The 20,659-nt window shown below is 37.5% G+C and overlaps 2 protein-coding genes across 4 annotated transcripts; both read left to right on the forward strand.

Moving 5' to 3' along the window:
• The first annotated feature begins 950 nt into the window (after positions 1 to 950).
• Positions 951 to 7,363, forward strand: LOC125230927 (medium-chain acyl-CoA ligase ACSF2, mitochondrial). Of its 2 annotated transcripts, XM_048136221.1 has the most exons (12): positions 958 to 1,224; positions 2,642 to 2,819; positions 3,066 to 3,194; positions 3,398 to 3,618; positions 3,788 to 3,900; positions 4,024 to 4,130; positions 4,572 to 4,699; positions 4,838 to 5,003; positions 5,194 to 5,307; positions 5,440 to 5,582; positions 5,835 to 5,976; positions 7,098 to 7,363. In XM_048136221.1, exons 1-12 carry the CDS (start codon positions 1,166 to 1,168, stop codon positions 7,323 to 7,325), a joined length of 1,728 nt encoding a protein of 575 aa, XP_047992178.1. In that variant the 5' UTR covers positions 958 to 1,165; the 3' UTR covers positions 7,326 to 7,363. The 2 variants fall into 2 exon arrangements, with proteins under 2 accessions (XP_047992188.1, XP_047992178.1); XM_048136231.1 differs by lacking the exon at positions 5,440 to 5,582 and having other exon boundaries at positions 951 to 1,224; positions 7,098 to 7,357.
• Positions 7,363 to 15,458, forward strand: LOC125230940 (medium-chain acyl-CoA ligase ACSF2, mitochondrial-like). 2 transcript variants are annotated; one of them, XM_048136240.1, is made up of 12 exons: positions 7,363 to 7,567; positions 8,611 to 8,776; positions 9,324 to 9,452; positions 10,947 to 11,164; positions 11,237 to 11,349; positions 11,535 to 11,641; positions 12,423 to 12,550; positions 12,844 to 13,009; positions 13,166 to 13,279; positions 13,407 to 13,549; positions 13,891 to 14,032; positions 15,084 to 15,458. In XM_048136240.1, exons 1-12 carry the CDS (start codon positions 7,512 to 7,514, stop codon positions 15,309 to 15,311), a joined length of 1,710 nt encoding a protein of 569 aa, XP_047992197.1. In that variant the 5' UTR covers positions 7,363 to 7,511; the 3' UTR covers positions 15,312 to 15,458. The 2 variants fall into 2 exon arrangements, with proteins under 2 accessions (XP_047992197.1, XP_047992205.1); XM_048136248.1 differs by lacking the exon at positions 9,324 to 9,452.
• Positions 15,459 to 20,659: the final 5,201 nt, after the last annotated feature.

The following is a 20,659-nucleotide window of genomic DNA, read 5'->3' on the forward strand; positions in this document are numbered from 1 at the left end:
GAGCGACGACGAATTGACGTGATTTTTTAGGTGGAGATAGTTGAAGTGATGGAGAGTGGCATAGGCTACTTTGTCTCTTTCTAACGCGAGCGAAGCCGCGGGCTAAATATAGTAATATTATAAATGGGAAAGTGTGTGTTTGTTTGTTTGTCCGTTTTCACGGTAAAACGGAGCGACGTATTGACGTGATTTTTTGTGGAGATAGTTGAAGGGACCTCATATAAAATAGTGGGTTAACCTCAATTTTATGGTGGTGCAGGTCCCTTAGAGAAATTAATTGTATTTGACCTTTTAAACCTTTACTTAAAATAAACGGAAATCAATAATTAGACGGTGAAATGTAAAATGACCATAAAACATAATTTTGTAAAATCGCTGTTATTAATGACTCTTATTCTTAAAAATAAAACTGTGAGTAAGTTCATTTGGCATACCAATTTACGATATTTATGGGCAAGTGAAAATAAAATTACTCCTACATTCTTCTTTTACATACAATAAGTACAATAACTCAATGTCATTGTTTAATTTTTAATAGTGATAATTATTTAATCAACAAGATACCTACACATTTTACACCTATATCAGATAAGATGGCGTCTTAATGTGGTATCAACATACAGTATAAGAGTTGGACGTGTGTCTTGTCAAAGAAAATAATTGAGTTTTTATTATTATTATTTATTGGTAGTTAGGACAATAGTTCTAGGATTTGTTTGTGTGGAAATAGTAGAAAGAAGAAAAATATCAATTATCGCGGCTATCTCTACCTCTACCTAATGTATAGGTATACAAAATTGTAGGCATTTGTGTTTACTTATATGGTGTGGTTGCCTCATCAATACTAATAATATACAACAGTAAGATTACCTACCGATTACTCTTATTTAGTTATTGTAAGTAGGTATTTAAAATCATTAACTATTTTTTTCACGTAATCAGATGATAACTAATCTAATTATCAATTTTATTGTTAATGAAAATAGCTAGTTCTCATAATAGTAACAGGCTTATTAAAATATCCGTAATAGCATGCAGTATAAATAAGTTTGCATAAATACATACAAAACAAGCTGTCTTTTAACCAGCCAGTACGCGACATAGACTGGCGGTGATAACAGTGTGTTGAGTAGATTAAAGTGAATGTCAAATTATTAATTCAGCCATGTTAATTAAGAGTCTTATTTACGAGCCGTTCAATATTATTTTTGGCAAAAGCATCAGGTAAGATTGTGAATTCAAAATGTTAATTTATAAAACGTAATGTCCGTTTTAAATTAATATAATCTTGATTCATTTATCATTTCATTAATATTCTTTCTTTGAATAACATTTTTGTGTGGAATTTAATAGGTAAGTATTGATAAATAGTAAGACAAGATATTTTAGAAATAAAAAGAGGCAACATTGCAGTTTGCAGTATCATCCCGTCTTCTCTCACCTAAAGTCTGTTAAGCCATTTCCGTCTGTCAAACGTGAAAAGTTTAGTTTCGTCTTAATCGTAAACGCCTTATAAATAAGTAGTTATTTGTTGTGTAAGGGGGTAAAGTTGTTGTTTAACCGCACGTGCCAATATTGATAACCGAGCAAGCGAAAGATTCTAATATTGAACCAGTGGAATCTTGAGCGTTGCGAGTTGCGAGGGTTTCAAGGCACGAAGGTTAAACAAATTTTGTCACCGAGTGAAACACAAAACTTTTCACCACACAAACACGAACAAAATACTGACTATAAAAAATCAAAGTAAATCAAATCTATCAATTTGTTGAATACTTATTTATGATGTAACTTTTTTACCTGCAGCCAGCTTAAGATTAAGACATCAATTTAAAATTTGTATAAAATTACTTTGCACTCTTGTGGATAAAATTCAATTTTGCTATCAGTTTCCGAATAGCAAGAGAGCCTTTACCAGTTGGTGTGGTGAAAATATATTTTTTTACTTATAACCGACTGATGCAAATCACTTAATCATTAAAATAAAACGAGTAACAATTATGTGCCCGTTTAGTTTATCGATATAAATTATATCGTAGCATCAGACAATAATTTTTTAACCCCGGATGCGTCAAAAAATCGTGGGTTCCAACCTCGGCTATGCCATGTACTTAGAGGAAAAAAAAATAAATCCGCAAAAAGATGACCTAATTTTACGCACGGATCCGTGCATGAGCATACGATGGGTTAAGCGTTTATTGTTCACACTGGCTTATAAGTATAACAGCCAGTGTGGTAGCACCACCAGGTCAATGAGTAGGCAATTTATTTGGGCTTCTGTCCTTGATCTTCAAATTATCTCCATTACAAAATTAATCAAGATCGGTTCAACAGTTTAAGCTAAAGAGGTTACAGATAAGCAGTCTAGTAGTCAGTACTTAGTATAATAGACAATGGTAGAGGTGTCATACTGTAAGCATAAGTAACAATACTTATACGTTTTAAGGGACAGTTATCAATTCCCATGTGCTATAATAATTAATGTAATATTATAATTAATTACCCAATGGTTGATTGGTAAACAATGCCTATTGGCATTGAGTTCGCCATTTGTACATGTTTCTTTGGTTGTGCAATTACGTTTAAATAAATAAATAATTACGAACTGTCGATATTGTTTTAACTGGGTCGAAATTAATTTCAGGCATGCCAGTACCGCACTTTCCAATGTCAGTTATCTACATAATCCTGGCACCGAACCTCTGACTTACGCCACAATAGGCCAGGCAGTTGAGGCCAGCGCGCACCGCTACCCCGGCCGGGTAGCCGTGCGCTCCGTGTACGAACACCGCACCCTCACCTACGAGCAGCTACTGACAGAAGTAAGACACCAACAACATTGGTCGGTACCCTGTTCCAGAGAGTTTTATCCATGGGAGTGACTGCATGTTCTGTAAATGAGATCTCGCGGGTGACTTAACCAAGATACCTAATATCTAAGAGTGCATTTTATTCATGTTACTATGGATTTTATGATCCATGCGTCAAGGGCTAGTGTAATAGACTAGCCCTTGACGCATGGTGTTTTGACGTCAGTTCATATGTGTAATAAAATAGTTACTGTACAGGCAGATGCTTTGGGCTGCGCCCTAAGATCTCGAGGGTTGGAGAAGGGAGACCGTGTGGGTATCTGGTCACACAACAATGCCGCTTGGATCGTCGCTATGGTCGCAGCGGCGAGGGTCGGCCTTATCTCCGTAAGTAGTGTGGATACCCTTCAAAAATCAATTAATAATATAAATGGCTCATCTGAAATCGCCCTACAACAAGGTAAACTTAATGAGCTTAATTTATTTCGGAAAAGATTATATGTACATTCACTAGAAATCTGAATATTCACTTCGTTAATTAGCCCCCTTATACATTTTAATTAAGAATATTGAATGATTTTTACTTTCAGGTAGCTTTAAATCCGGTGTACGAGAAACCTGAATTAACGTACTGTATAAAGAAAACAGAATTAAAAGCCATTATTATCGGCGATACCTTAGAAAAGGCTAACTATTATAAGACAATAGAGCAGTTGATACCAGAAGTCCATCGGCAAAAAGCTGGATCAATAGAGTCTAGAGAGTTCCCTAGTTTGAAGACCATCATTACGTGTGATAAGAATGCATTACCGTAAGTTAACATTCTGTTTTTGTTAAACTGCATCAGATATACCTAGCGGAGTTATTAGTATTCTGCATAAACACTCGGGAAATTAACAAAATTAGCTCCATGTGATATTTAAGATATAAAATACCGAAGCAAAATTCCTACTTTAAAAGTTGCATTGCTCGCTTTGCAGAGGCACATTCACATATGACTCCCTGGTGGCCAATAAGCATGACGCGTCACGGTACGGCGCTCAAGTAGACCCGGACGAAGGCGCCATCATCCACTTTACATCAGGAACTACTGGTAACTTCATCAAGTACTGATTTTTCATTTTTATTATTAAAGTAATTAAATAAATGAAAAATGATATGTAAATAATAGTGTAGGTACTTTTCATATCGCATATAATTTTATTTTTGATTTAAGGTGATCCAAAAGCAGCATTGGACTCGCATTTCGGAGTAGTAAATAATTCGTATTTTATGGGTAAAAGGCAAAACCTGCACGAAGGCCATGAAATTACGTGTGTTCAGGTAGGTAAAAACTCATTACTATAGTAAAACATAAGACAGTCAGTGCGATTTATAGGGTGAATAGTAGGTATCTATCTGCCCATGAAAGTAGATGGCAACCTGAAAGATGGCGGCGGTAAATGCTGACCTTCAGTCATGACTGTCTTAGGTGTATCCACTTATAGACGACGGTCAACCAAATCTAAAAAGGCGGCATACTTGAAAAACGTAGGGCTCAGCCGTCAATTGCCTTCAAGAAACGCATGCTTTGACGTTAGTAGAATCAATGACGAGCTATAACACTTAACAATTGATTGAAAATGTAGGGGCGAAGGTTTCATTCCCATAGAAAATTTGAATTTCACGCCTTTTTTTAGTGCCTAGATTTGGTTGACCGGATAATATATGTAGTTTTTTAGTTGCAGTTGTAAAAGCCTCCTGTTCGAATAAAATCTATTTCAGTCTCCGTTATTCCATGCCCTGGGTTCGGTCATCACGGTAGCGTCTGCGCTCCGCCATGGGACGTCACTTGTGCTAGCGGCACCTACCTACAACGTTGAGGCAAATATGAAAGCTCTGCTATCTGAAAAGTAGGTACTATGTATTATAGATATTTATTTTGAAATAATAAACGATTAAGTCGTCATGATATGACGCTCACTATGGCGCTTTTGTTTGTTCCAGGTACTGTAACTGATAGTATCGATATTGTTTTTTCCTTGTTGTAGATGTACTGTTATAAATGGCACACCGACGATGTTCGTGGATCTCGTGTCCCTGGCTCGGAAGACGGGAGTGAGCTCCAACCTGCGAGTAGCTTTGAACGGCGGCGCGCCGTGTAGCCCGCAGCTCATCCGGGACATCAAGGAGCACCTCAACGCGCGCACTGTCTCGGTAATGGCACAGTACGGAGAATTCTGCAACACTTCGACGTCCTCAATATAATACCCCCTTCCCACCCCTATAATGTTCCTCGGATCAAATGTCTCATTGAGGAGTGGTCAGAAAAATCATAGAAAAACAAAAATTATTAGGTATCTTCTGACTTGCGCAGATGAAATTCAAAGAACTCCTTTGGTTACAGAGCTTATTCGGAATGACTGAGACGACAGCAGGAGTGTTTCAGTCGCTACCCAACGACAGCACTGATTTGGTTGCCGGGACGGTCGGCTACATACATGATCATATTGAAACTAAAGTAATGCACTAGTTTCTAGTTATAAGTAGTAGATATAAAACACTTTTATAAATTAGGTCGATGCAATTTATAGTCAAAAAAATCTCGCGATTGCTGATAGTTTTTTTTATAACAATGTTCTAATTCCCGAAGGTAGTCGACGAACAAGGAAAAGTGGTTCCGTTCGGCAGTTCAGGGGAGCTGATGGTGCGGGGGTATAATACAATGATGGGCTATTGGGGAGAGCCGGAGAAAACCAGACAAGCTCTAGGGAAAGATGGATGGCTGCACACAGGGTAACGGCATTTATTCAAACTTTTAAAACGATTATATTTTAAGGCCTGTGTGCACAGCTAAGATGAAAAACGTTGGCAGAAAATAAAACGTGATAAAGCGTAAATAAACTATGGAAATTATAGCGTATCGCTATACTATTCTACAAACTATTGTCATATTGGCTAAACCGCTTATCGGTGTCAGAAATGGTCGACAAAAATTCAAAAGCATGATGAATGGAAATCACTTAATTTTTTTCATAACTGCCGCAGAGACAAGTTTACGCTGAGCGAAGATGGGTACGGGCGGATAGTGGGCCGGCTGAAGGACATCATCGTGCGCGGCGGGGAGAACATAGCCCCCAAGGAGATCGAGGACCTGCTCAACACGCATCCCGACATCGTCGAGAGCCAGGTACCTACTTATTAGATATCGTATATGGATATCTATTTAGTGCAAGTGTAGGCTACAGTACAATATTCACACAATGACAGCTATCTATCATTCTATCGAGGTAAAAATAATTGTTGTTCGCATACCATCACACAACACAACACACTGACAATGACATATGTACTCGTATCTTCGAGAAATCGGATTTGTTTGATCGCAGTGTTATGAATCGTTAGGTACTGTGACTAGACAGACTACCATGAAACTGAAAACTTACTTATATCGTCTAGCGGCCCACCATACAAAAAAAATGCCAATCAAATTTGAATCAATGATATTTAGAAGACAGGGCTGAATTTCTGTTGTTTGAAAATCGAACGAATAAAAACAAAAGCTACTCAATTCCATTTAACGTAGATTCAAATTTCATCGTAGGTATTTTGTCCTAGTATTAGGACATTCCACCCCAGGAGGATATAGGTAACTAGCTTTTGCCCGCGTTTACTCGCGTTAGAAAGAGACAAAAAGTAGCCTATGTCACTCTCCATACCTTCAACTATTTCCACTTAAAAAATCACGTCAATTCATTGCTCCGTTTTGCCGTGAAAGACGGACAAACGAACAGACATACACACTTTCCCATTTATAATATTAGTATGGATTTAACTCTAATATGGGAGATTTTATTCGATAGTTTAGTTTAAGGGAAATTTTAGATGTAAAGGCTGATATGTGTATGTGTTTTATGTTTAATTTATGTGTAATTAATATTTTTGTGTAAATTTACTCTAATTTAATTATATATTTATAATAACTTCGGTAAACTGTAATATTTTTGATATCTTTCATGACATACAATTGCAATATTTGGTCTCTCGTTGTACAGATCTAGTCTAGTGTGAGGACCCCTGGAAACAAGGTTTTAAATAATCATGATATGCACCAATTGACATGATAACAAACGTAAAAAAATAATAATAAATATTGGGGGGACACCTTACGCATATCAACCTAGTCCCAAAAATAAATTGTGTTTTTGTATTGTACCAGTTTACGTGCAATAAACTTATCTTTATCTTTGTTATGTCACATGAGTTGTATGTATAACTAAAAACCTATCATGTTATCAATCTTATCAACAGGTAGTCGGTGTTTCAGACGAGAGGCTTGGAGAGGAGTTGTGCGCGGTATTACGTCTGCGAGAGGGTTCCGCTGTCACTCTCGAGGAGGTGACCCGGTATTGCTCCGGCAAACTGGCTAAATTCAAGATCCCTAGGCTATTGAAAGTCACTGAAGAATTTCCAAAAACGGCGTCGGGCAAGATTCAGAAGTACAAGCTTCGAGACATGATCGATTCCGGGGCACTTTAACAAGCATGAGCAAATATATTAGAGTAAGAGACGTATGTTCGTTTATAGATTGTATATTTTACTATATAAGTTTATATTATCATTTTGTTATGTAATGAATGTTTATATTTTGCGACGCAGTTTACAAACAGCTGTTGAGCTCACTAGACTGATAGTGTATTGTGATAATATATATAGTTAGGTAATATGTTGTTTAGAACGGCGCTGTCTGGCTCAAATATAATCATCAGTAGAAGTGTAAGGTACGTAAGCATATTATGTATATTTAAATCGTTAAGTAATTATATTTTTGTTATTAATTAAATAAAAACAGAGCAGAAATAAAAATACATTCTACTCCTACGATATGTTGTATTTATTTTTTAAGTTAGTATGCGACACTGATTTTATTATTTTTGTAGATTAGTTTTTCTTGTATCTCAGCACTATAGGTACATATCAGTCGTGGGAGAATAGTATTTTATACAATCGTGATATAATACAAAGCTTTTCAGTCGAGTACCATGTTTAGGCCACGAAGCTTGCTGAGTGGCCTAATAGTACGGTACGAGAGTGAAAAGCTTAATTATATTACTATTGTATACAATACTTTTTCTACGAGTCATCATCTTCATCATCAATGGACGGAAATATCATCATTCATGCAAGTTAAAATTAATGTTAATAGAGTCGTTCACCGTTGTATCAACATCGAATTACCTAGCAACCAATTGTTTGTAATAACCGTCTCTGAACCGGCTGATAACGCGACAGATAAAAAAAAATGTGTTTCAGATGCAGGAAAATTTGCCAGGTATCGCAAATTAGTATAGAAATTGTATGAAGTTCTATTTTTGAAATTATTACAGTTAACTAAAGTCAACTATAATGAGCTTATTATAATTGAGTCGGAACTGCCATAGAGTATCCAACACTGAAAAGTTAGCACTTATAGTTTAGTCTGTGGTGTCCTAATTGACAGATTACAGTCGACAAGTAGAAAAAGATTTTTAACACATGGAATTTTCCTTACCTTGACATGCACACAGTATTATGTATATTTATGTCACTTACGTATCTATGCGTACATAACCGATACGGGTTGCCCAGCAAATGTCGTTTTTATTGGACTTGCTCATCAACAACTGCAGGCGTAAAGCGAACGTAGCTTCGTGATAAAGCGAACTATGGATTTCGAAACATATTTATTTTAATGAGGATAGGTATTTCCATTTCAAACATTTCGATGTTATAGTAAATAAGTAGGTATGCATGGTTTGTCAATTTCCATCTATTTATATTTCAGTCGTTTAGCATCAAATGGTTATCTGCACAACCCCGGCTCTGAGCCGCTCACGTACGCCACTTTCGGCCAGGTTGTGGAGGCCTCCGCCGACCGCTGGCCGGGCCGCGTCGCCGTCCGGTCAATCTACGAAGATGTCACACTCACCTATGAACAACTACTTACTAAAGTGAGAATATTACATTGAAAACATTAATTTTTTTTTGTTTCTAGTATTTCTACGTTTTGAAAACTAGCAAACGCCCTTGCGGCAGTGGTCGCTGGGTTTCCCTTAGGCCCATTTGGTTTGCTGGCTATTGACGAGGTGTTATTGGTTCAGTTGGCAGACTGTTGGAAGAGTGACGCATAATAGGGCATCCCACTATTGAATTCATTCTAGAGAACTTTAAATACTAAGATACATGTAATCTTGATTGAATAATTTGTGGTTGCTACCGTCCTATTGCATCATCAGAAAGAAGTAGGTTAGGTACTTACGTCAAAATGAAAGAAAATCGGGTAATACTTACCAGAAAATGACTGGTGTTTAAGTTTATATATCAATAAATAAAATAACAAATAGGGCTACCTAGTATACTAGCCTGGCTAGTACCTATCTAGTTAAAAAAAAGTATGTAATATTGTGTGCCTAACAAATACCTATCATCAATACGCATAAAGTAATAAGTAAATATATCTAGCAATAAAAAAACGTAAGTAGTAATGTTTGATTACAGGCAGACTCTTTGGGATGCTCTCTAAGGGCCCAGGGCTTGGAGAAAGGGGACATGGTGGGCATCTGGTCCCACAACAACTCGCAGTTCATTGTCACCCTGGTGGGCGCCGCACGCGCGGGACTTATATCGGTACTTACATACAGCATTTCAAATCATGAACCCTCCATCTAACTCCATATTTAAAATTTACATATTTCAATAATCAAACTAGACTGTCATCATAAAAGCCAATGATAACCATCACTGGACTTTAGTAAACTGTGTGCTATCATTTTTAACCGTCGCCTCATATCTCTCAAGAAGGACGGTTATCAAGTCGTCTGTATGTTTTTTTTTTTGTTTTTTTTTTATTATGTTTGTTCCTCGATATCTCCGTCGTTACTGGACCGATTTAGAAAAATTTTTTTTTGATTGAATGTATATGCATACAGATTGGTCCCATTTTTCTTAGAACCCAGTTCTGATGATGGGATCCTGGAGAAATCGAGGGAACTCCTCGAATCTGGAAGGCATACATATGGTGATTTTTGTGTTTTTAAAGGAACAGCATGCATTTAGGTACGGAACAGTGACATTTGGTGCAGTGGAACTGCTGATGATGGCCAGAACGGAACTCTTCAAATCTGAACGGCACGCTTATAGTGACTTTGGTATTTTTATAAGAACAGCATGCACTTTCGTCCAGAACAGTGACATTTGGTGCAGTGGAATTGCTGATGATGGTCAGAACCGAACTCCTCAAATCTGAACGGCACGCTTATAGTGACTTTGTTATTTTTATAAGAACAGCATGCACTTTCGTCCAGAACAGTGACATTTGGTGCAGTGGAACTGCTGATGATGGCCAGAACCAAACTCCTCAAATCTGAACGGCACGCTTATAGTGACTTTGGTATTTTTATAAGAACAGCAGGCACTTTCGCCCAGAACAGTGACATTTGGTGCAGTGGAACTGCTGATGATGGCCAGAACCAAACACCTCAAATCTGAACGGCACGCTTATAGTGACTTTGCCATTTTTATAAGAACAGCATGCGCTTACGTCTAGAACAGTGACATTTTGGTACAGTGGAACTGCTGATGATGGTCAAAACCGAACTCCTCAAATCTGAACGGCACGATTATAGTGACTTTGGTATTTTTATAAGAACAGCATGCACTTACGTCCAGAACAGTGACATTTGGTGCAGTGGAACTGCTGATGATAGTCAAAACCGAACTCCTCAAATCTGAACGGCACACTCATAGTGACTTTGGTATTTTTGTAAGAAAAGCATGCATTTAAGTTCAGAACAGTGACATTTATTTAGTTATGTTTGTTAAGCATATTGAGTTTTCAAGTCAAAGTTTGTCAAGCTTCGATTTCTTATAATATAATCGGATTCATGAGGAATTGAGGAAACTCCTCAAACCGTAACGTTATACGTACATATTCATTTGTGTTGCCATCTAATAATTAAGCATTAAAAGCAGTTTAAAAAAATACTTACATATTTCTACATAATCCAACATTCGCAAGTAGCTTTCACCAGAACCCGAAAGGCGACGGTTTTTTTTTCTTAAAAATTATTCTAAGAAATGTTGAGTGATTAGAGAATTAAATTACTGAATGCATTTTTTTAGGTATTGCTCAATCCTCTCTATGAAAAACCAGAATTAAGTTATTGCATCAACAAAACCGGCCTTAAAGCAATCGTAGTAGGAGACACGGTTAAAAGGAACTATTTCAAGGCTATAGAAGAATTAATACCAGAAGTTCATAAGCATTCACCTGGGAACATTGAGTCGAAAACCTTTTCTACTTTAAAATCTATTATAACGTGTGATAAAACAGAGTTGCCGTAAGTATTGATTTAATTTGAAATATAATGGGATGTGAATACCATTATATTATAATTGAAATGTATTTTTAGCGGCTCCTTCTCTTTCGAGTCCTTACTATCGAGCAACCAAGACGCCTCACGGTTTTGTTCGAAGGTTCAGCCTGATGACGGAGCTGTTATACACTTAACATCAGGAACCACAGGTTAGGTGCTGGTTACTTTTTCATATTTCTTGAAATAGAACTTCATATGTACAATAAAGTATGGGGCGGCAATTTCGACTGGCGGGTAATTTAAACTATCCGTTTTTTTTTTCATGTTTACTACTTTATATTTTCTTATTTTACTACTTTACTATTTTTCTAAATAAAATAAATATTTTTTGCAGGAGACCCCAAAGCAGCGCTAGACTCGCATTTTGGATATATTAACAACAGTTATTTCATAGGCAAGAGGCAAAATTTACATGAAGAACATCACACAATTTGTGTCCAGGTTAGAGTTATTTACGAATTATTTGCTTTTAATATGTACATTTAGTTTGGTGATTGGTGAAGCATCATTACCAAATACCTAATCACTCATGATGCCTAGTTTGGAACGTAGGTATCTAATACGACGCATACCTAGGTAAGTTTTGGGACGTGTTATTTTTTGTGAAGCTTCACCATCTGCTATGATTAAGATCAGATATCGTCATGAAGGTAATAATTGCCATAAATATTTAGAGCTGTAAAAATAATTGGTAGGTAGATACTTATCTTGTTTTATAATAATGATAACCTTTGTTGTAATGTAAATTAAACTGAAAAATCTTAATGAAATAATTAGGTAGGTATAGGTACCTATACTAACAATGTATATCAAATCGGTCCGCCGGTGACGAAATATATATTATGTAAAAGAACAAACCTGTTTACAAAAAATGTCCAAAATAAAATATATGAGCCTTGTAGACATTGCTAAATCAATATTATAGGACATTCTTACACAGATTGACTGAGTCCCACGGTAAGCTTAAGAAGGCTTGTGTTGTGGGTACTCGATATATTTAACAAGCTTTACCCGCGGCTTCGCTCGCGTTAGAAAGAGACAAAAAGTAGCGTATGTCACTCTCTCCACTTAAAAAATCACGTCGATTGGTCGCTCCGTTCTGCCGTGAAAGACGGACCAACAAACAGACACACACACACTTTCCCATTTATAATATTAGTATGGATATACATATAATTATAGTATAAATAAGAAGTATAGTGTGTTATTTCCACACCTACAGGCACCTCTGTTCCACGCCATGGGCTCCGTGATCACGACGGGCGCTGCGCTGCGACACGGCGCCACGCTGGTGCTGGCGGCGCCCATTTACAACCCCGACATGAACTTGAAAGCTCTGCTCAATGAGAAGTAAACATTCATCCAAAATGTACCTATACTTAAAAGAAATGAACGTTAGGAATTGAAAGCCAGCAGCTAGTGATAAAGCCGTATAAGACGGTTCTGTTTGGGTTCTTTATAACTTATTCTCGTCGCTTACGGTAAGGACATGATTCTTCGTCAGGGGCTCACGTCATTACAATGTACGAGTGTATAGAAGTGCCCACGATGGACAGTTGCTTCATTTCGATGTGCAACTATGTTATCACACATCAAAATATCTTGGTATTTTTTTTAAATCCGCAATTTATCAATGTGTTTAGATGCACAGTTCTGAACGGCACACCGACGATGTTCGTGGACATTCTGAATCTGGTGAGGAGTAGCGGCGCAAAGCCAAACCTCAGGGTCGCGCTGAACGGAGGGGCTCCTTGCAGCCCGCAACTCGTGAAGGATATTAAAACACACCTCAATGCTGATATGGTTACGGTGAGGTTTACTAAAGTTCGTTTAATCTCTTTTCATACAAAAGTTAGACCTTCAGACTCTTCAGAGACATCGGCGTCCTCGGCATTCATTGCAATTTGTATTCGTCGTTATTACAAGTGGCATCGATCAATTTTTTTTATGTAATCTATTTTGCAGAGTTTATTCGGATTGTCAGAGACTACGGCAGCAGTGTTCCAAAATCTACCAAACGATAGCACCGAGCTTGTCGCTAACACTGTTGGATATATTCACGATCATGTCGAAGCAAGGGTAAATTAAAATATTCTTGTCTATTCTGAGTTTCTATAAATAATTTAAATTACTATAAATTGAATTGTATATAAATATGTTATATAATTTCGCGTCTTACCTACGAATTTAACGAATTTTTTCATAGGTGGTCGACGATGACGGCAATACTTTACCCTTTGGTAGTCCTGGCGAACTGATGGTAAGAGGCTATTGCAACATGATTGGTTACTGGGAAGATCCGAAGAAAACAAAAGAGACTCTGAGAGATGATGGCTGGCTGCATACCGGGTAAGCATATGATATTAATTACGGCTTTAAGTATACAGTGCTATAAGACCTTTAAAGACTTATTAAAATAATAATACTTATTAAAATAAAAAGTTTATTTAATTTTAGAACTGAGTAGTTGAGTAGGTACCTATCTAAATATAAGTAGTTTTATGGTTAAGTCTTCGTGGTCTTTGCCATACGATAAAAACAATTTGGTAAAAGGAGATTATACTTAAGCCTATATATGTACTACCATATACATTTTAGAGTCAACGATAGACATTACATTATCGTCGTCAAAACTCCCAGTGTAGGCTCTATAAATACACTTTTATTTAAGAACTAGATTTTTTTTGTAGAGACAAGTTCACCCTGGGTGAAGATGGATACGGGCGGATAGTGGGCCGGCTGAAGGACATCATCGTGCGCGGCGGGGAGAACATAGCCCCCAAGGAGATCGAGGACCTGCTCAACACGCATCCCGACATCGTCGAGAGCCAGGTAACTAAGCCATCACTCCCATTTTAGGGAGTATTCATGACATTTAAATGGGCGGGGAAGTTGTACTCATTCTTGGTAACATTTTTGGGATATCCATATTGAACACTTTGATCCGACTTAGGTACTATTTTTTATTTATACAGTGTTTTATTTCATAGGTAGATTTAGTTTAGTTATAGTTTAATTTATTAGTTCATATAATATTGTCTTCGGTTACCGCGATAGTTACTCATGAAATAAAACTATGGAAACGGATTAAATCGCGTATAATGAATTTAAAATACATCCCGACGTTTCGAACTCTTTACAGCGTTCGTGGTCAACGGGTGACTGAGGAAAAATTAAAATGTGCAAAAGCTACCCACATACAAGAAATATTAACGAACCATGACCACAAATAATATAGATTTCTAAGGCAGGTTCACACACTATTAATAAAGCTAGTTATACAATATTCAAAAATTTACCATTATTATGTTAAAAAATAATTAACCAATTAATCTACACAAAATTGACAAAGAACAAACTGCAAATGTCCAACACCATACAATACAAATGCCTCACAGCCTTCGTCGTGCTTGTTCCATTATTCCATGGGGATGTATTTTAAATTCATTATACGCGATTTAATCCGTTTCCATAGTTTTATTAGTTCATACTTATGTTTTTATTGTTAGTTTACAAGTAAATATAAAACAGTGTCGCAAGATTAATTTATTCGAAAAGCAAATTATTTAATTAATTGTTATTCATTCTTCATCAATTAAACGACGCTGTGTAATCATTCATTTAAAATTACGATGGCGCTGTAAACACATGTACTTACCTATTTTAACTAGGTACCTATGTATTTTAGTATCTATGTGTTTTAGCAAGTTTCGTTATTTCATGTTAATCTTATACAACTTAATTAGTTAATTTTATTGAACAATGAACTCGGAGAACATTAATTAGACGGACTCAAACAAAACAAAATACTTACACTCAAAATTGAAAAATGTTTCTTAATTCTGTAATTTCGCTTAGTAACACCGATGTTTTGTTTTTACAGGTGGTTGGCGTCTCCGACGAAAGGCTGGGCGAGGAGCTGTGCGCCGTGGTGCGCCTGCGTGAGGGTGCCTCGTTCAGCTCGGACGACCTGCGTCGGCACCTTGACGGCCGCCTCGCCAAGTTCAAGATACCGCGCCTGCTGCGGGTCGCCGACCAATTCCCCAAGACAAACTCCGGGAAAATACAAAAGTTTAAGATTCGAGACTTGATTGAGTCGGGGAAGCTGTGATTTTAATTAAATACCTCATAAGTGCTGAACATAAAATATATATGTAACTTTATAATTTATGGTTTAAGAAAACTACCGTGACTATTCATCGTCGGGTCATTAACCCATTATAGCAATGTTAATTAAATTTAAATGAATAAAACCTGGCATGTTGAATTATTTACTCGTGGTATCTGAGCGTGGTATCTTTACATATTTAACCTCCTAAGTCCCCGCGTACTTATACAAGTACAAATTAAATTCGAGTTTTGAAACCTTATTAACCGTATAGAAATAAAAGAAAGTTCCAAATTCAAAATCGAAAAAATTGGCCTAGGACTATTACGAGGATAAATCAAAATAGTGTCTTATTTAAATGCGCATTCGGCATTATTACAAGTGAAAAAATGTAGACACCCAAAAAAGCAACAAACGGTGTGCTACTCTGCAGCGGCGCCACCTTAACGAAATTCAACTAATTATATGTTAAAATGATGTTCGTAAGACGTACAGTATGTACGTGTAATGTTATGACTGTACCTATAGCGGGAAATGAAATAATGGGCTTTTATTGTTACATCATCTATTTTTTTCTTATGGAAATTGATGTGCCAATGCTGTTTATTATGTACGTATGGAAAAAATCACTATAACTTAGTAAATTTATGTACTTTCAGTAATTCCGCATTCCGCCTGAACGGTATGAGATAGTATGTAAGGAGGTGTACCTACAGGTAAGCGAGAGGGAGATATATTCCTTCCCGCGCTCGGCGCGATTTGCTCTGGGTTTCAATAATTATTATTAAATTTATGCCCCTGTTGTACACTCTGCTTTTCACTTCGATTGCGAGGAATTAATTATATTTTTCTCGGCAATTTACACCACGAAATTGTCGTAAAGCGAAAGAACATAATACATAACCAACTTTTTTTTTCAACATGTAATCAGAGTTTCAGACGCTTGGTTTTTTGCCAAGTCAAACATTTTTTTAACGATAAGTAATCGAATCCTATTTTATTTGATTTACTGAATTTAATGACAGAAAATACGAAATTCTAATAAATTATAGCAAAAATAAAATTGTGCAATATGTTTTAACTGTTTGTCTCTTGAGACCGATTTCCTTAGTCTTAAAATAGTCTTAACAGACAGTCTTAAAATTCATAACTTGATAAAATCATAATCAGTACAGAAATCAGATCGAGTGCACGGATTTCCATACAATTTCGCGACTGTCTACACACACTCTTGTTTTTTATGATTATGAATTTTAAGACTGTCTGTTGCCGGCCTTAGAAGAAAATTTAACACGCTTCATTATCAGTTAAATATGTAACTATTTACACAACAAAACAAATTAGAATACACTACATATTTCGTGACACTAACCATAATATAAGTAGGTACATACATACATACAACATACATACAATCACGCCTGTATCCCATAAAGAACAGCAGTAGGCAGAACACATGAAACTACTAAAGCTTCAGTGCCACTCTTGGCAAATAAGGGGTTGAAAGAAAACGAAACTGTGACATTCATTCATTCATACATTTAAGTAGACCTGTACGTATATAGTTAACTAGCTTTTACCCGCGGCTTCGCCCGCGTAATAAAAGTATTCTTATTGAAACGTTTACAAAAAATAAGATTTTCATTTGGATCCGTAGGTTTCTTTGTAGGTACATCTGTCCGCGATTATTTCGATTAAGGTAAAGCGGGGCAATTTTCGACTGGGGGGCCATTGTAACTGATCTATTTGCTGTACGGTCAGCCAAGAAAGTGGTATCCCACTTTTCGACTCTATTGATCGAAAAGTGGTAAAGCACTTTTTTGGCTGACTGTACCTTACACATATTACTATTGTTTTAAAAGAAATTCTTGCAATGATTGTAGAATTGTTACACAGCGACCACAGCGTAGGTAGTAGGTACGAATATATATGTATTTTACCTATATAAATATTTATACTGGGGAAACTTCATACAACCCACATAGCCAGTATCTCGACGCTATGGTCGGTAGGGTAAAAAGTACTTCCTTGCATTATCGCTTACAATTTTTTCCATTTTGCTTATACATATTGCAAACGTAAACATATAAAAGGCAAGCAAACAACGATCTTCTTACAGCACATTGAATGTAATAGTTATTACGGATGCCGGATACTCGCCGATGCCTACTTACTAATCCCTTCCCACTGAGCCACCTGCATTTTACACTGCCTAGATATCGATTGCCGACCGATTATTCCGACCCCAATCCCTATTCTTATCCCCGTCCCTATCTCTATCCTTGTCCCCGTCCCCGTTCCCGTCCCGTCCCGTCCCTGTCCCCGTCCCTTCCCTATCCCTACCCTATCCCTATCCCCGTCCCCGTCCCCTATCCCTAACCCTAACCCTAACCCTAACCCTATCCCTATCCCTATCCCTATCCCTATCCCTATCCCTATCCCTATCCCTATCCCTATCCCTATCCCTATCCCTATCCCTATCCCTATCCCTATCCCTATCCCTATCCCTATCCCTATCCCTATCCCTATCCCTATCCCTATCCCTATCCCTATCCCTATCCCTATCCCTATCCCTATCCCTATCCCTATCCCTATCCCTATCCCTATCCCTATCCCTATCCCTATCCCTATCCCTATCCCTATCCCTATCCCTATCCCTATCCCTATCCCTATCCCTATCCCTATCCCTATCCCTATCCCTATCCCCATCCCCATCCCCATCCCTATCCCTATCCCTATCCCTATCCCTATCCCTATCCCTATCCCTATCCCTATCCCTATCCCTATCCCTATCCCTATCCCTATCCCTATCCCTATCCCTATCCCTATCCCTATCCCTATCCCTATCCCTATCCCTATCCCTATCCCTATCCCTATCCCTATCCCTATCCCTATCCCTATCCCTATCCCTATCCCTATCCCTATCCCTATCCCTATCCCTATCCCTATCCCTATCCCTATCCCTATCCCTATCCCTATCCCTATCCCTATCCCTATCCCTATCCCTATCCCTATCCCTATCCCTATCCCTATCCCTATCCTATCCCTATCCCTATCCCTATCCTATCCCTATCCCTATCCCTATGTCCCTGTCCCTGTCCCTGTCCCTGTCCCTGTCCCTGTCCCTGTCCCTGTCCCTGTCCCTGTCCCTGTCCCTGTCCCTGTCCCTGTCCCTGTCCCTGTCCCTGTCCCTGTCCCTGTCTCTGTCCCTGTTCCTGTCCCTGTCCCTGTCCCTGTCCCTATCCCTATCCCTAACCCTAACCCTATCCCGTCCCCGTCCCCGTCCCTGTCCCTGTCCCTGTCCTTGCCCCTGTCAAATTATCATGCTAGGAGGTGAACTTTGAAAATTCCTTTCTTAGTGCTCCTCTACACCATATAAGGAACCTATGTGCCAAATTTGAAATCTGTAGGACCAGCGGTTTCGGCTGTGTGTTGATATATTATGTCAGTTAGTCAGTCAGTCAGTTTCTTCTTTTATATATTTTTTGATATTTAAACCCCATTGCACTACAACAGGGGAGAAGGTATTTCACTTTCGCCTCGTTAGATTTTAAAAACGTTGTATTTATCGTGATCAGCGACCCAATAAACCGTAAAAACGATACCTATATTAGTTTTTTGACTTTATCACCCCCTTTTCACCCTTTTAGGGGTTAAATTTTCAAAAAACCTGAAACACGTCTTTAGTCATATGTTTTTAGGATCCCTCCTGTGAAGTTTCGAATAAAACAGTGAAACTAACATTGTTTCCCCATACAAACTTTGAACCCTCATTTGACCCCCTTAGGAGGCGAATTTTGAAAAATCCTTTCTTAGCGCTCCTCTACACTATATAAGGAACCTACGTGCCAAATTTGACATCTCTAGGACCAGCGGTTTCGGCTGTGCGTTGATATGTCAGTCAGTCAGTCAATATCTTCTTTTATATATTTTTTTGATATTTAAACCCCATTGCACCACAACAGGGGAGAAGGTATTTCACTTCCGCCTCGTTAGATTTTAAAAACGTTGTATTTATCGTGATCAGCGACCCGATAACCCATAAAAACGATACCCATATTGATTTTTTGACTTTATCACCCCCTTTTCACCATTTTAGGGGTTAAATTTTCAAAAAACCTGAAACACGTATTCAGTCATATGTCTTAAGGAATCTTCCTGTGAAGTTTCGAATAAAATAGGCAAACTAATCTTGTTTCCCCATACAAACATTGAACCCCCATTTGACCCCCTTAGGAGGTGAATTTTGAAAATTCCTTTCTTAGTGCTCCTGTACACTATATAAGGAACCGACGTGCCAAATTTGAAATCTCTAGGACCAGCGGTTTCGGCTGTGCGTTGATATGTCAGTCAGTCAGTCAGTCAGTCAGCTTCTTCTTTTATATATTTAGATTGCTAAAACAATTTGAAAAATGTATTTTAAATAATTTCAGTGCTTTTTTTTTATGGGTTAGGAAGCAAACGAGCAGACAGGTCGCCTGATGGTAAGCGATCACCGCCGCCCATAGACACCCGAAACACCAGAGGTAGAGGTAGGCTTTCCCGCTACAATAAACTTTTTTTTAATATTTTTATTAAACTGTAGGGACCAAGGTAATATGAAGAACAGCCAAGTAAACGCAACATATTTAACCAGTCACTTTTAATTGTTAGATGATTTTTAAAACGAAGTATTATTTATGTATAACAAATAAATTTTGTTTTCACTTCTCATGCTTGAAAAGTGCACCTTTATGTAGTTTAGTTATAAAAAGGACTTGTAGTCTCATTTAAACGTTTTGGTGTTAAACTGTAAGTTTATATTGAAATTAAATAAATGAAATGAAATGTAGTGCGAAGACGACATAAAATCGCATTTTATGTTCTAGAGCATAAAGTACAATTTTCTTCTAAGGCCGGCAACAGACAGTCTTAAAATTCATAATCTTAAAAAAAAGAGTGTGTGTGGACAGTCGCGAAATTGTATGGAACTCCGTGCACTCGATCTGATTTTTGTACTGATTATGATTTTATCAAATTATGAATTTTAAGACTGTCTGTTGCCGGCCTAAGACTAAGGAAATGGGTCTCAAGAGACAAACAGTTAAAAAATATTGCACAATTTTACTTTTGCTACAATTTATTAGAATTCCGTATTTTCTTTCATTGAATTTAGTAAACCAAATAAAATAGGATTCGATTACTTATCGTTAAAAAAATGTTTGACTTGGCAAAAAAACCAAGCGTCTGAAACTCTTGATCACATTGTCGCCCCCTTTATACCCGACGTTGTGTAACACACATGCCTGAATCCGACTTGGGTATGGATCCGCGTGGGCAACAAGGGTTCATCATATCAGTAATACATATAA

This window comes from Leguminivora glycinivorella, chromosome 1 (assembly GCF_023078275.1).
Source record: "Leguminivora glycinivorella isolate SPB_JAAS2020 chromosome 1, LegGlyc_1.1, whole genome shotgun sequence".
Classification (NCBI taxonomy): Eukaryota; Metazoa; Arthropoda; class Insecta; order Lepidoptera; family Tortricidae; genus Leguminivora; species Leguminivora glycinivorella.

Excerpts from the sequence above, each read along its gene's own strand:
- LOC125230927 (XM_048136221.1), top strand. The coding sequence starts at position 1,166 with ATGTTAATTAAGAGTCTTATTTACGAGCCGTTCAATATTATTTTTGGC. Across the intron at positions 5,583-5,834 it reads GATGGATGGCTGCACACAGG|AGACAAGTTTACGCTGAGCG; the intron begins GTAACGGCATTT and ends TAACTGCCGCAG. Across the intron at positions 5,977-7,097 it reads CCGACATCGTCGAGAGCCAG|GTAGTCGGTGTTTCAGACGA; the intron begins GTACCTACTTAT and ends TCTTATCAACAG.
- LOC125230940 (XM_048136240.1), top strand. The coding sequence starts at position 7,512 with ATGTTGTTTAGAACGGCGCTGTCTGGCTCAAATATAATCATCAGTAGA. Across the intron at positions 11,165-11,236 it reads TGTGATAAAACAGAGTTGCC|CGGCTCCTTCTCTTTCGAGT; the intron begins GTAAGTATTGAT and ends ATGTATTTTTAG. Across the intron at positions 13,550-13,890 it reads GATGGCTGGCTGCATACCGG|AGACAAGTTCACCCTGGGTG; the intron begins GTAAGCATATGA and ends TTTTTTTTGTAG.